The 14,634-nt window shown below is 42.9% G+C and overlaps 1 protein-coding gene across 4 annotated transcripts in view; it reads left to right on the forward strand.

The window, feature by feature from the left end:
• The window catches only part of zfhx4 (zinc finger homeobox 4), a 91,996-nt gene that overhangs the window by 38,392 nt on the left and 38,970 nt on the right, over nucleotides 1-14,634 (forward strand). For all 4 annotated transcript variants that reach the window (XM_006794693.2, XM_006794694.3, XM_006794692.3 and 1 more), the window contains exon 5: nucleotides 1,085-1,626. In XM_006794693.2, the coding sequence (XP_006794756.2) occupies nucleotides 1,085-1,626 (542 nt within the window). The remainder of the gene's footprint in view (nucleotides 1-1,084; nucleotides 1,627-14,634) is intronic.

The raw sequence follows: 14,634 nt of genomic DNA on the forward strand, positions 1-14,634 counted from the left end.
TCGCACACAGTAGGAAGCGGATTCCCGTAGGAGTGAGAGAGATTTAACAATGACCCCGCAGTGTTGCACACCCACTCCCTCCTCTAGTGTGGAGGTCACAGCCCAGCTAGCAGATGTACTCTCAGTGAATTACAGTGATAACAGACAGCTCCCTATAGTGAGCACAGCTGTCCATTGCATACATAGATAGGTTTTTAATATATATGTGTCTGTGTGTATAGATAGATACCCAGATAGACACTTATATGCACCTTCTAAATGACAAATAGTGAGATACTTTCACATTATCTCGCGTCCGTGTGCTTTTTTAATCCAGTGCACACCCACACATATCACACACATTTGGCCATCCGAATGAATTATGTAGAAAAGATTGAAATGATATGTTAATTGTTAATACCTCTATACACTTAAAAACACAGTATGAGCTTTGGTAACATACATAAAGGGACAATGAAGGGATCAAACGAAAGTGTTAATTACATTTGTATGAATGGCCTTTTTTTAGGGAAAAAAACTGTGTAAAGCATTGATCAGCTTTTCAAAAATCTGTGCGTATGTGAGAAAAGACTGGAGCCCTGCAGCCGTTGTCCCACCACAGCTGAGACCAGTAATTAAAGCTACCTGATGAGCGAGTTAGCAAGTTGAAAAGGATGATTGTAATTGATCCTGATTCAATCCTATTAAGGTTTTTTATAGACAAGACTTTGTAAGGAGCCCTAGTCCTCTGCAAGGCTTTATTTTATCAAATCCTTTTGTGTGAAAGAGGCCTGCGAAGACTCACTTCGCTTTCCACACTTAATTTCATTTAATAAAAAAAAATCTTTTCCCCTTTTTTTCTACCTCTATCCTTTATCGCTCCATATGCATTCCAGGCTTTCATTTTTACTATAGCGTTGGCTTTTTGTCACATTACTTTGTTTTTAACATTCCTCTTGCTGTGCTTGCTGCCTGCCTCCTGTCTGACATGTTATCGTTGTGTGCTTTCAAGTATTTAATCCTTTTTTGAGGTTTTACCTTTTACACTTCCATCTCAAGTCCTCACCAACAGTCTAACCTAGATTTTCTCTAATTTTATCCTTAGTGAATAATGACCTATCAGCAGAGTTGCGTCTTACAAGCGGTCAGCTGATGGCAGACGACCTGTCCCTGGTTTCCTCAGCTGGAATCGGGGGCATGTCCTCATCAGATCCCTCTCTGTCCTCCTTGTCGCCACCTATCAACGACCCCTCGCTGCGCCTCTACCAGTGCGCAGTATGCAACTGCTACTCCACAGACAGCCTGGAGGCTCTCAACGCCCACGTCAATGCCGAGCGCTCTTTGGCCGAAGAGGAGTGGCGCTGCGTGGTCGGCGATGTCTACCAGTGCAAGCTCTGCAGCTACAACACTCAGCTTAAGGCCAACTTTCAGCTGCACTGCAAGACAGACAAGCACATGCAGAAGCACCAGCTGGTGGCTCACATCAAGGAGGGTGGCAAGGCCAACCAGTGGAGATTAAAATGTGTGGCAATTGGCAACCCTGTGCACCTCAAGTGCAATGCCTGTGACTACTACAGCAATAGCGTGGATAAACTGAGGCTACATGCCACCAACCAGAGGCATGAATCTGCCATCCGCCTCTATAAGGTAAAAACACTATTTACCCACGCCGTGTCTTACAAAAACCAGTTCGCTAATCTCAGCTCTTTGGCCCTGCTAAGAAAAAAGCAAACAAGCAGTAGAACGACACTGCCTACGAGTGAGGCTGAAAGTGAATTTCTGAAGATAATTTATAAAGAAACAAAAAAAACATGTGGTTCTGTGTTTTTTGCAGGACACCGATGTTACATCTCATGACATGCAGCCTAATATAGACAATAGAATTCATGTTAATGCAGATCTAGCAAGGACACACGATTCAGAGAGCACATACTTTATTTTTTGTTTATTTATTGTTTTTGGTTCAAAACAAATGACCCCACTCTCCTAAGCGTAGTGTGACACACATATAAAGTTCCCGTGAGAGTGGAATGACAAGGATGGAAAAGGTCAGTGCAAGAGTACCGAGGAAGATCCCATCTGATATGGGTATATTTCCTGTTTGTTATCAGCTGGCACTGTAGTTCCTTTTAATCATTCACAAGTGAAGTACCAGCAGAGAAATATTTTTTCCCCCTTCATTGTCAGGGCCTAATGACAGTGCCAACAATAGCAGCCTTATTCATGTTACTCTTGATATTTGACTTTATGTGAAGCTCAATCAGACGCAGGAGAAACGTGACATTTTATGCAGTAATTATTTCGAGCCTGTTTTATATTTTGAAATATTATAAAATGATAGATTAACTATGAAATGTTAAATCTGACTTTAATTTATATAACTACAATAATTTTATGATTATTTATAAAAGAAACACACCCTGTTGGTTACATCATCTTGCACCAGAACTGTAGCTTGTTTTGTTTATTATACCTTTAATTATTCCGTTTTAATTTACCACAGCATTACCACACTAGTTTCCTGTCAGAGCTGTATTAATTGAGCTACTTAACTAATTAAAGTCTTCGCACTCAGAGCAATAAATAATAAATAGTTAATCTAAGGAAATTCCAATATGCCCAATATTTGGCATCTTTCTGCCACTTTATATATTTAAGTTGATTTAATTTGTTAGACTTCTCCTTCGTTTTAATAGGATGCTATTACATTTCCAAGGCCTTGACCTACAGGCCTGGATCAAGTGCATTACATTAATGAGGATTTCTTTATTACTGTATTCAACATTTGGCAGTGGGAGGTGTTTGAGCGTGTTGTTTCTTAAACGTGGAGGCAACAGGGGTAAGAACATGTAGAAAATAAGATCCTATTGACAGAAATATAATTTTATTTTTACAGGGATAAACCCACATTCGTAGAATAAAAATAAGTACAATAATAAAAGGACAGTTCTGTCCTCTTATTTTCAAACTAGAGCTGGGGTTTTTTTTTGTATTTTTAAGCAACAATAAAAATCCAACTGCATTTTGCCAACAATGAAAACACGAAACTCAGAAAAGACGTAATGTGCGATAAAGTTTTTATGATTTGAATCTGCAAAACTGTGTTTATGAAGCAGCCTCACTTTACAGACTTCAGTCATCATCATTTATTGTGCATGTATTGTGTGTGTGTGTGTGTGTGTGCACTGTGTCGCATAGTAATCTTAAAGGAATTACATTTATTTGAAAATCTGCAACTGATTCTTACTTACACTTTCCTGCCTAAACTGGATTAATCACATTGGCATTCTTGGGGTTATTTAAAACAGTCTCGACTTCAACAGGATGTACACATTGTCACAGGATTGTCCAGCAGCCTGGAAAAAAAGGGGGCTGGACTTGGCATGGGATGAGTTGGAGATGTCTCTACTCAAGGAACATTTTTAAATTATGAGCAAATGCTGCTTGCACATTGGCCCACATTAGCCAAGGTCCTAACCTATAAGATCAGCTTGATTAGATGACTCAAATCAAGTTTCTTTACTGTCATAGGAAAACTTTACCCTGTGTGTGTGTGCGTGTGTGCTTTTGCGAACATGTGTTTGAAAGTGCTGAGCAACTTTTGTCTGCTCTTTCAGTTGATTTAAAATGAGGCAACAGCCAGTTAGGTTACCAAGGCTACACTAAACACTGGCAGCCATTTAATCAAGCAAAAAGCTATTTATAACAGTTGTGATTAAATGTACAAAACTCGAGAAACAGAATAAGCTGCACAGAAACGGAACCAAGGGGTGCGCCTGAACATATTCCTGCTTTTGTTCATATTTTTGCTTTCCAAGAAACATTACGTTATGCAGCGGAGCATCTTTTTAGGCACGCAGAAGCACAAGATCAGCCAAGGCAAGAGAGGGTTGTCCAGTGCCCCCTCAGTGCACCCATGTACCCCTGCATCCCATCTAGCCACCCACCTACCCCCAAAGGGCCTCAACAAATCTGTTCCACAGATGACGCTTTTAATGCCTTTGGCAGAAATTCCTCTATTTTACCCTTGGACATGTGGTGGTAAAGCCAAGCGTGAGGGAGAGAGAAAGTACAGACAGAGCAGAGAGCGGTGCAGAGGAAAAAAAAAATCATTTCTTTATTTGACCAGAAAAACACCTCTCCTTTTATGTATTGGCAGAGGTGAAAAGCACATGGGGATAGAGGTAGCTTGGCCGGGCGCATAAAAGATCCGAGTGTTGACGACTTTACCATCTGGATTTTTTTGGAAACACAGAATATCTTTATGGCATGGGAAACCATTTGAAGATACAAACAAAAAGCATATTCAGGAGATTTTATGGCTGCTTTGTCGCAGCAATGGAGTACTTCTGAGGGGAACTGAGAGTTTGAAAGGGTTTTTTTTTTCCGGACTTTCAAACAGCAAGAGGGAAATTACATTAGCAGCACATGGACATCAAGTCATCTGGTGTCCAGGGCACAGCAGGTGGTGCAGGAAGTTACAGGCCTTACATGGAATAACTGAGGAGTACACCTCATCCCCTTTAGAGGGGAAATATAGGGAAAGTGATCAGGGCTGGTTGGTACCACTCAGGTTGTTTTTTTCTACACAGTATCTCATAATATAGAATTTAGCTGATGTGAACTTCGCAGGTATTATCACAGCTGTCCAGTGCAAACCTTTATCCCCCTACAAATAATGTAAACAACAAAATAGAAGATGTTTTAAAATAGTTTGTATGCTGGCAGCCTGTGAGGTAAGTTCTGCACTAAATGGTGTTGTAGCATAGCGTGTCCATTGCTGGAAGCACTTGTGTTTGGCTTACCACTGAATATGATGATATATGGCTGATTTTTAATAACAAACACTGGGCTTAATAAACATGGAGACGGGGGTAAATCTGTCAGTGCCATTCACAAGTGCTGCCTGGCTAAGTAGGGGGTTTAGTTTGTAGTCCGTGTGTGTGTGTGTGTGTGTGTGTGTGTGTGTGTGTGTGTGTGTGTGTGTGTGTGTGTGTGTGTGTGTGTGTGTGTGTGTGTGCGTGCGTGCGTGCGTGTTGCCTTTGAGGTTGAGATCTGGGCTTGCCCCTGGGTCATTAGGAGTTGAGAATGTTCATGGTCAATGTGGCATGGTCAAGGACCACACACACACACACATACACACACACACACTTTGTGTGTCTTGCAGGCCATGGCACCTGTTTCTCAGATGGTTGTCTGAGTAAATCTTAACTGTCCTCAACCGCTGTCAGTCTATCCAACTTTCCGTCATAATTCAAGCGGAAATGGACCTCCGGGGTCCACTGCACTTTTCCATATCTCTGTTTTCCTTTTCATTATTTTCCCCCGTCCTTTACTTCCCTCGCCATCTCCTTTGAACTCAGAAATTCGAGGTCATAAAACGTTTTTTTTGTTTTTTCTTTTACTTTTTATGATGGCGATCGGAAGAGAAAGGATATTCAGATTTAGTAGTCAGTTGTTAGTGTGACAAATAGAGGAAAAGAAAAATAATAGAAAGCATCTTTTTTTAAAGATCTGTCTCTCCTTCTCGCTCAAACACTCGTTCACAAACTCTGTCTTACCAGCCCTTTTTTTGTTTTGTCTCTGACTCTTTTTTTCTCTCTTTTTCTATCTCTCCCCTGGGGAGCAGCAGATAGGCCATCTCATTACCCATGATCCTCTTGGCAACACCATGGCTGGGAATCAGGGGGTGGGGGGAATTAAACAAGGGCTGTAATGGGAGGAGGGCGAGTAGGGAGTAAGAAGATGAGGAAAGGAGACTGTGGTTTGTAGATGCATCCAAACGCCTCCCTTTTCTCATTTTCATCATCTTCTTTGTATCTCTCCCTCCCTCTCTCTGCCCCCCTTTTTTCTTTCTCTCTCTCTTGCTTTTTCTATCAACTGAGGGACCTTTTTTCAGTCTTTTATCTCCCCCCCCCCCCCCCCATTTAATTTTCTTCCATCGCTCTCTGATGGAGGTAGCTGCGCTTGCGTGATATTGTGATCTGTGATATTAAGTCTACCACTGTGCCTTGGCTATTAGCAAGGGTCAACCCTGCCCACTCTCATTTGAAAATCAAATGGCCCTATATATATGCAGCCCAAATTATTGGACTGTCATTTGGACTTGTGTGATGGGGAAATGGACAGGAGATTGACTCCCATAGATTTGCATAAAAAGTCATTGTGGTGGTACCCGGAATAGAAAAGAGACTGGATCTATTTCAAATGCATGGCACCGTTTATGACACGCACACACACACGCACGCACACTCTTAAATTCATATGTCCATAAAGAGGTATAGCGTTACATACATTCATAGAGACGCACTCGTTCACAATTGTAGTCATCAAGTTACCATTCCCACTTGAGCCCGTGTACGCTTGTTCCAGACGCTCTTGATCACAGCGTCCTTGTCTCAGACTCGCAGACAGACTTAAAGAGTTGCTGTTCTCTTCAAAAAGGAATGTTCTCAGCCACTTCACGCTAGATGCTACTTGACTGCTAGATATAGATTTTCATATTCTGTCATGGAGACAGATGATGCCAACGAGAGTTCAGCACCTGAGCAGATAAATTAATTCACCTCTGTGTGGGTTTTTTGTTTTGTTTTGTTTTGTTGTTGTTTTTTGCCAGAAAGGCTGTCCGTCCCTCTTTCTTTTTCTTTTTTTTCTGATGCCAGTTAGTAGACTATTCAAATCATCTCCTCTTTCACCTGCATGGAGATTACAATAGAAATCTTTCAGAGGTCCGGGGGTGGTGAAGTGGGTGGGGGAGGGAGGATGGAGGGTAGCGGCTAATTAAAGCATAAAAGCAGGTGTGTGTGCACGGGTGTGTTTGTGTGTGTGTGAACTCTGTAGCTGTAGCTTTCTGTTTGACGGAGAGGTTTGAATGGACAGGCTTCCCCACCCTCCCCCCTTCTACCAAATAATCCTCATAGATATTAATAAGAGTTTCGCCCCTTCTCCCTCCAACGCCTTTACCAGATGGTCGGCAGAACACGAGTGTTTATACACACATCTGTGGGCGTGTGTGCGTAATGTCCAGCTTTGGTCCAGCTCTTGACTGACACTCGTATGTAATGTTTAATTTCCCCTCTTAAATGACCTCAAATTCTTGACTTTTTGATGAGTTTGTTGACCAGGTGTATGTTCATGTGCGTGTGTTTCTTTTTTCTGTGTGTGACACAGAAAAACAGACTGAGCTGGTTTTCTCATATTAATAGCTAGATGTGATCCCTTTCATAATCATTCGCACCCCTCTGAGGTGTGGGTCATTTGGGCCGCGTCCATGTGCAGGGGACTGTGAAGCAGATCGAGGCTGACAGGTATGGGAACGATAGCAGAAGGGGGGGTGGGAGGGGATTGTGAAGTGTGCAGAAGGAGTGGGGCGGGGGGGGGGTCAGTGTCTTCCAGACCACCAGAAGGAAGGGAGCATTGCTGAGATGTGGGAACAAAGGAGTTACCAGAAGTTTCTTTTCCTTTTTGTCTTTTTCCCCTCGTCTTAACATTCCCACCCTCACTATATCCCAACAGACGCTCAGATACACACTTCCCTCCTCCCGTTTTCCATCCACATGCCCCCTACTCACACACTTGTCTTCCTCTAACCTTTTTTTTTTTTTTTTAAATATCCCAAACTCCGCCCTATCCTCGCCTTTCTCTTGGGTCTTGATCATCCTGTTAGGACAAAGACACAAGATTGTTTAGGGGGAAAAAAAAGAAAGAAGAAGAAGAAGAAAAACAGCTGAAAACAAAGTAATAATCAAAGAAGGCGCATGAGCTCAAACACGATCTCTCGGGGGCGTGTTGTCTCCACTTTTGATGCATTGATTTGATCAGAGCAGCCTCAGACAGATCACATGGCAGAGAGATCAGATAAATACTTTTTGTGTAAGTTCATTAGCTTTACTTTTGAAATCACCTGACATTAAAAATGTGCGCTTAATTTGCAAGAAAGCTGACAGGAAAAATCGTAGCCTCTTTTTTTTTGTAGCTCCGTTCTTGAAATAGTCTGAAACGTTACATCAGCTTAAAAATGATATTTAGGCAGCCGTGCTTCTTCCCTCTCATGAAGCTATCAGGATATTGATATGGACAAAGTTGAACTGAAATACTCCTCAACGCCCTTCCAAATCAATAATCGATCGATTGGAGGTAATTGTGCTACTCCCTTGGAACGGTCCCAAGTCACCCTCTCTCCCTCTCTCTTTTGCCGTCTCTCTCCTTCTCACACTCTTTGTGTCATTATCAGCATGTGGACCCGTATTCGGTATTTCAGCATTCCAGCTGTAATTGATTTTAACCATTAGGTGCTCAGTGAATAGATAAGTAGTGGGAGATATTCGATTATACGGTGAAAGAGGGAGACGGGGATGAAAAGAGGGAGAGAAAGAAGGAGGGAGAAGGATTTAGGGATGTTGCCGGAGAGCTGCAGAAAGGGGAGCTGACCTGTCCTGCTGTCTATCCGTCTCTACCACTGGCCTTCCATCTTTGCGGCAGCACAATACCGCTGACCTCCTGTGAGTTCAAGCAGCTTAGTTTCTGCGAGGTAATCCCTAATGCTTTGAAATAGACCTGATAGAAAGCCCACTTACTTGTTCAGGATTAATGTGGTTTGTGTGTGTGTGTGTGTGTGTATTGTGGGTGCGTGGGGTGTGGAGGTGGGAGGGTAGTTTCCAGCACATTTAGTTAAATTAACCGATTCGAATCATGATATTCACTTCTGACTGCGAGCAGCGCCTGTAAAAGCATGTCACACTTTATCGACAGACAGGTGGGAGACTTGCATCCTTGTGCCTCACCTGTCACACATTATTACGCCGCTCTTCTCTGTTGTTTGTGTCTGGATTCGCTGTGCTGGTTGCCAGAGCGCTGTTATTTCCTTTCAGTAGCTGCCCATCGTTTACAGAAGCCATTTTGTATCGTGAGTGCAGCAGAGGACGGTATCGTTTTTCAATTGTTTTCTGAAGATACAAGTCAGACTTTTTTGTTTCTTCCCTTTTCCGCTGCCCTTTTCTCCTCTTTTCCTCATTCTGGCAGGAGTTTAGGATAGGACTAGGGGCAGGAGCAGAGGGAGGGGGGACAAAGGCAAACATTTGAGTAATCTTCAAAGAGCCCATTGGTATGTTGAGTGGACGCTGGTATGCGGACTGCGGCTGAGGCTTTTTCAGGGGAAAACAATATCCTTCCTTTAGATGGCTGGGGCCTGGGCAAACACTACTAGCTAGGCAACTCTGCCCAGTGCTGCCACCGCTATCAGCTTACCCTCCCGCCGCCCCTTGTCTCTTGCAAAAATTGGTAGTCTTCTTCATTGCTGGAACAGAAGCAAAAGAAGAACCCAGCTTGGCAAATGCGGGGCTCAATGACTGAGTTTGTGTGACATATCTCCAAATTGTTTAACTGGGAGAGTTTTGATGTCGACTGCTAAAGAAATGGTCGCACTCTGTATAAAAATAGTAGCGGCGGATCAAGTGAGCCACGTTGTAGGTCACCTGCAAGGCACCTGATTTCCTGTGGCAATATGCAAAACAAGTCTGCTGAAGAGGTACATTCATTGTGCTGTTCCTGGCAGACAGACCAGCCTAACACGCACACACCTGGACGCAGCCTTTCTGCACAACAAGCCACATTTTCATACCGTTTCCAAGGAATAAGACCTGACACTGTTTTGTTTTGTTTTTTTAAATTTGAATGTGTAATATAAGCATACAAAGGACAATTGTATGCTTCTTTGTTATGAAGTTGATTATTCATTATATATACCACTATGTAGAATCTATAGTTGTAGATGGACACAGTGATATGTCTATCAAAAAAGTATTAAAAAGCCGATCTATTTGATAAATACGACCATTAGAAGAAAGAAGCAGGCAGTCTGCCATTTTGTGACAGTTTCAAAATGAACTCCCTTTTGTCCAGTAATCACTAGCCATTTTCTCACGAGGATCCACCCCAGGGATAATTTCTCCCATTTCTCTGTCATTAGCAGGGCCTGGTATTAGGCTTGTGTTTTGTTCCCTGTACCTTTTGTTTTGTGCTAAGTGAAACCATGCGACAGGATAGGGGCTAACTGGAAAACAATACTCCCCTTCACAGGCTCAGGAATGTGTAATTAGTGATTTGAACCCAGCTACGCTCGTCTAGATTCTTCCCTATCATTCTCTCTCTCGCTCTCTTTCCATCTCTTGTTCTTTTGTTCTCCTTGTCACAGATTTTCTTCACCCCGTGTATCATCAAATCTTTCGCTTAGTGTTGTTCACTGTATGCTTCTGTCATTCCTTTTGTCACACTTTCTCTTGGAGACATTTTTTGGTAGCAAGTCCCCACTACCAGCAGAGCAAAGCAAAACAAACTTGGCAAAAAGTCACTGATCCTTTTAGCGCCAAAATTATTTTACCTTGTCTTCCTTTTCAGTTTCAGTTAAACAGAACAACAACCGTGTAGCGCAAACTTCTTTGATGATACAGGTAAATGAGCTAAAGTCCCAGATTTGGAACCCTTTTACTCGTGTTTTTCGTAGACCCTGTCAATTAGAACTCGCTTTGATTCCCCAAAAGCATCTTGGTGTGTTGGGAAAATGGAAAAAGATGAGCCCTACCCAAAAGTCTTAGCACACTGGCAGTATAAAATATAACAGGCTAACAAGCATGCTAGCACTTCAGTGATCTTCTTCTCAGCATTTCATGATCTGTCTCCTACTCTGAGTCGGTGGAAAAGATAAAATCAGTGGCACAATGGTTTAGGGAAATAGGGAGGTCTGGTCAGTCTCACCTGGTGGTGATGGAGACAAGCGGGGGGCTTTTAGACCCTAATGGGCTAAGGTCAGGATAGCTAATAGGCAGTAAGTGGCTGAGCCATGCTGTCTAAATCTAATGCTAATGTAAATACTGATCCATTTTCATGGGGGATGGAGGTGAGCTGGCTTTCAAGACACCCAACACACATATACTTGAGCTTAAGTGAGTAAGGAAGATCTGCTCTGGTGTCTTTGTCTTTTGTAATCTGCAATTTTTGAAACTACACGTTGATTTCCTCGCTGTCCACTGATCAGGACAAGAAGAAGTTAATCGTGTTATAATTTAGCAATGTTTTGTTTTAGGAGGAAGACTAGAGGTCCGGTAGGTGTGAACTTCAGATTGATCTTTACGTCAGTTACACGTGTCACATTTTCATCAACATGACAAACACGAATGATTTTAGATTGACTTCACTTATAAACCTCTATCGCTATTTGTCTGCAAATAGTAAAGAAGGAAGAAATGAAGTGAAGAAAGAAAGAACAAGTAGGGAGCAACAGAGAAAGGGAGAGAAAGAGACAGGGAGACAGCACAGAAGTAGAGAAAATGTCATATGAAAGACTCATTGTGATAATTCATTTATTTGTCTTGGCAGTGATTATGAGATGAATGCTTATTATTATTGGGTGACCTAAGCTAAGCTCATCCACAGGCCTCTGCACCTCATGGATCGGCCCCAGAGCTGTGATCACATGTGATTGCCAGCAGCCAGAGCCGGGAGAAACAGGAGAGCCAATTTAGCTCTTGGAAATATTTTCTTTTGCATTTATGAAAATGAGAGCCTGGGCAGGAGGCAAAGGAAAGATGACCATCAGGAAATAAAAGAAGGTCGGGTCGGTTGTGTTCAGGTGTGCTGGGAGTGCCTTGTGTTGAATCTTTAGATTACACACTGTGGCTTTGTAGGAGAGGGTAACTGCAGACGCACACTGAGTGTGTGTGTAAATTGGTGCATGAGCACTCAGCACTTTTTTTTTGCACTTCTATATGCATATTTATATTTTGTGTCTGTGCAGCACTGACGCTGACTCTCTACCACCGCCTCTGTTTTCTTTATCTGTGGAAGGAAGGTGGCACATACCTGGGCTCTCCGCAAGTCTTTTGAGCAGTGCAGTCTGCCAGTGAATCCATTGGCAGCAATCTTGCGTTACATCTATGTCTTGGGGGCTGAGTGTCGGTTAGCAGTAACATGTGTTAGGGAGCTGGTAGCACTGATGGAATTCTACACTTGGCAGCCTTCCAGGCAGCACTGGTATGTGTTTAAAATACTTTCAAGGAACAATACATGCTTTTGTTGTTTGCTGGGCCAAGTGGGGCTGTTTTTGTCTCTGATGGCCCTCAGGGGCCCAGGGGATAGCACTGGAGGCTGGTGACGTTCTTAAAAAAGGGGGGGAAAGGTACAACCAACAAAACTCCCTGCTCCCCCCCCAAAAAAAAGAGAAGATACATGAAAAGATATAAAGAGGTTTTTATTTTCACAATGTGCGGGGTGTACATTTGCATGCATGTGCATACTCTCAGAGGAATCAAAAACAAAACTGAATGCATGCACTTCTTTACGTACGCACGCACACACATGCACACAGCACCGGTTATTAAGGCATAACCGCTGTGGCGGAGAGCTCCCACTTTCAGCATGTATTCATTAGCTGCCTGTTTCTACACTTAATGACAGGAAAGAGTCCTGTTTGTACTGAATACTCTAATTTGTCATTTGCTTTATGGAGGAAAAATGCAACCCCGCTGCCTGGTGCTACTTTTGAATTTTATTTTCCACGTTACCAGAGAACGCATCACAATCACAGGCAAAGACAAAAAAACCACAAAAAACAACACGAAAAAAACGCCCGACTGAAATTATAGACAGACGCAAAAAATACTTATGAGATAATATCAAAAAAAATGTGGAGTTAAAATTACTAATGCATGAAAAAAAAAAACGCACGCACACATTCGCACAGTCATAGAGCAAAAAAGAAACGGTGGATTGAAATTATACCCACACGCGCTCTTTCACGTACTCGAACATGCACAGGGAGATAAAAGAAGTTGTGAGGAGATGTCTTTTGGCTTGGCTTATTAAGAATTCAGTTAATGAGGCAGCTTTGTCACCCCAGATAGAACAAATGGATACGAGACAGCAGCGCCGCTATCCTTCCCCGCAAACCCAGGCAGCGAGCCGAGGGGAAGATGTGTGTGTTCTCGTGTTTACTTGTGTGTGAGAAAGGTGTTTTGTAAACATCTCATTCTGCATAATGAATGCAGTCCTCTGTCGTCCTCAGTCACACACACACAGCAGCAGCAGCAAACTGCTACACCAGGGAGCTTCCTTTACCTGTCAGACTGACTCTCCTCCCCTCTCCCAAAAACAAGTCCCAGGGTGTTTTTGCATCTGTGTGTGAGTGTGTGTGTAAGTCACTGACAGCATTGACTGTCTTGTGTTTCTGACAGCCAAATGGGAAGTCCTGAGCATTGTAATTTACATTGTGATGTGTGTGTGTGTGTGTGTGTGTATCAGACAAGCACTCCTTGTGTTTTAATGTGTCGGCTAATGTCAGAGTGAGCACCCTGGTCGCTTTCGGTCTTGGACCTGGTAACATTCACATATATATCTACATATTTCAACACAACAGTAACATGCACATATTTAAACGTTACCTCACACGCATTTCTATTTTCAGTTTGCCACAATGATATATTTTTGCAATTCCCCGACCAGAAGAGGGATCTCTCTGTCTCTCTCTTTCTGTCTGAGCCCTTTTTGGGTCCACGGTAACGATCACTTGCTGCAACACCAGAGAAACACATACTGAGAGAGCCACTGTTGCTCTCATATGTGAGCTCTACTATAAATGTAACTACACGTCAGGCAGTAGTGACGTGGATGTTCGCGGTAAATTTGCAGTAAATTTGCAGTAAATTAAAGAAATTTTTAAAGGACTTTCCGGTCACTACGCAAGTTAGGACGTAGATTTCCCGCAGAAGTCTAAATCAAGCTTGAGTGGAGAGTACTAAATGTTCTCTCCGCTAGTCACACTATTAGAATTGATACTGACAATTGACAATAACATATTGACAAAGCCAGCAATGTGGCATATTTGATGACTGGAAGGGGTTTTATGTGTGTGCATGTACCCCCTTTGCCATCTAGAGATGTCTCTGCCCTGTTTAGATCCACCCAGGGAGTGCTGTGTAGCTGATTTTGATTGGCCCACAGGGAGTGTTGGCTTATTTGGTTGTTTGCCAAACACTAATCCCCAACAATTAACCACCAGGCAGGCTGGAGAGGTGCCATATTGACAAGGATGGCTCTTTTTGCCATTCTGCGCAAAGACGCTCGATATGATACGAATGTGCGTACAACAAGTATACACACATACAGATCAGCAGCAGCATAAATTACATGCACATTGCAAGTAGACACACGGGGGCACAAACCCAGGAGCAGGAACAGTGTGTTTGTGTGTTTGAATATGCATTACACAGCCCACGCCTGGCAGGAGTCAAAGTGCTCCTTTAAAAGTTCATAAATCATGGATGTTCTGGCCTGTGATCACCAGACCGCCTGCATTTCAGGCCTGCGGAGTGCCAGAGAGCGACAGACAGCTCTCTAGTTTAGGTCTTAAACAAACCCTCTGGAATGTGCTGATGGGGGAAGAATTAATATTAGGTCTAAACCTATCTGGCATCCCAATTCAACCCTAAAGTATATCATTCAGCTTCTCTCAGCTGAAGCCTCACATCCTAAAAACATTACGATGTAACTTACAGCAGTAAAGGATGTGTGGTGTTTGAGGCCACAAGCGCTACAATTCTCCTACTGCCATTAGGAACCAGTTTAAGCCATCAAGTATTTTCTGAAACTCTGCCTCTCTTGATA

The sequence above is a fragment of the Neolamprologus brichardi genome, chromosome 9 (genome assembly GCF_056152115.1).
Source record: "Neolamprologus brichardi isolate AB-2024 chromosome 9, ASM5615211v1, whole genome shotgun sequence".
NCBI classification, from domain to species: Eukaryota; Metazoa; Chordata; class Actinopteri; order Cichliformes; family Cichlidae; genus Neolamprologus; species Neolamprologus brichardi.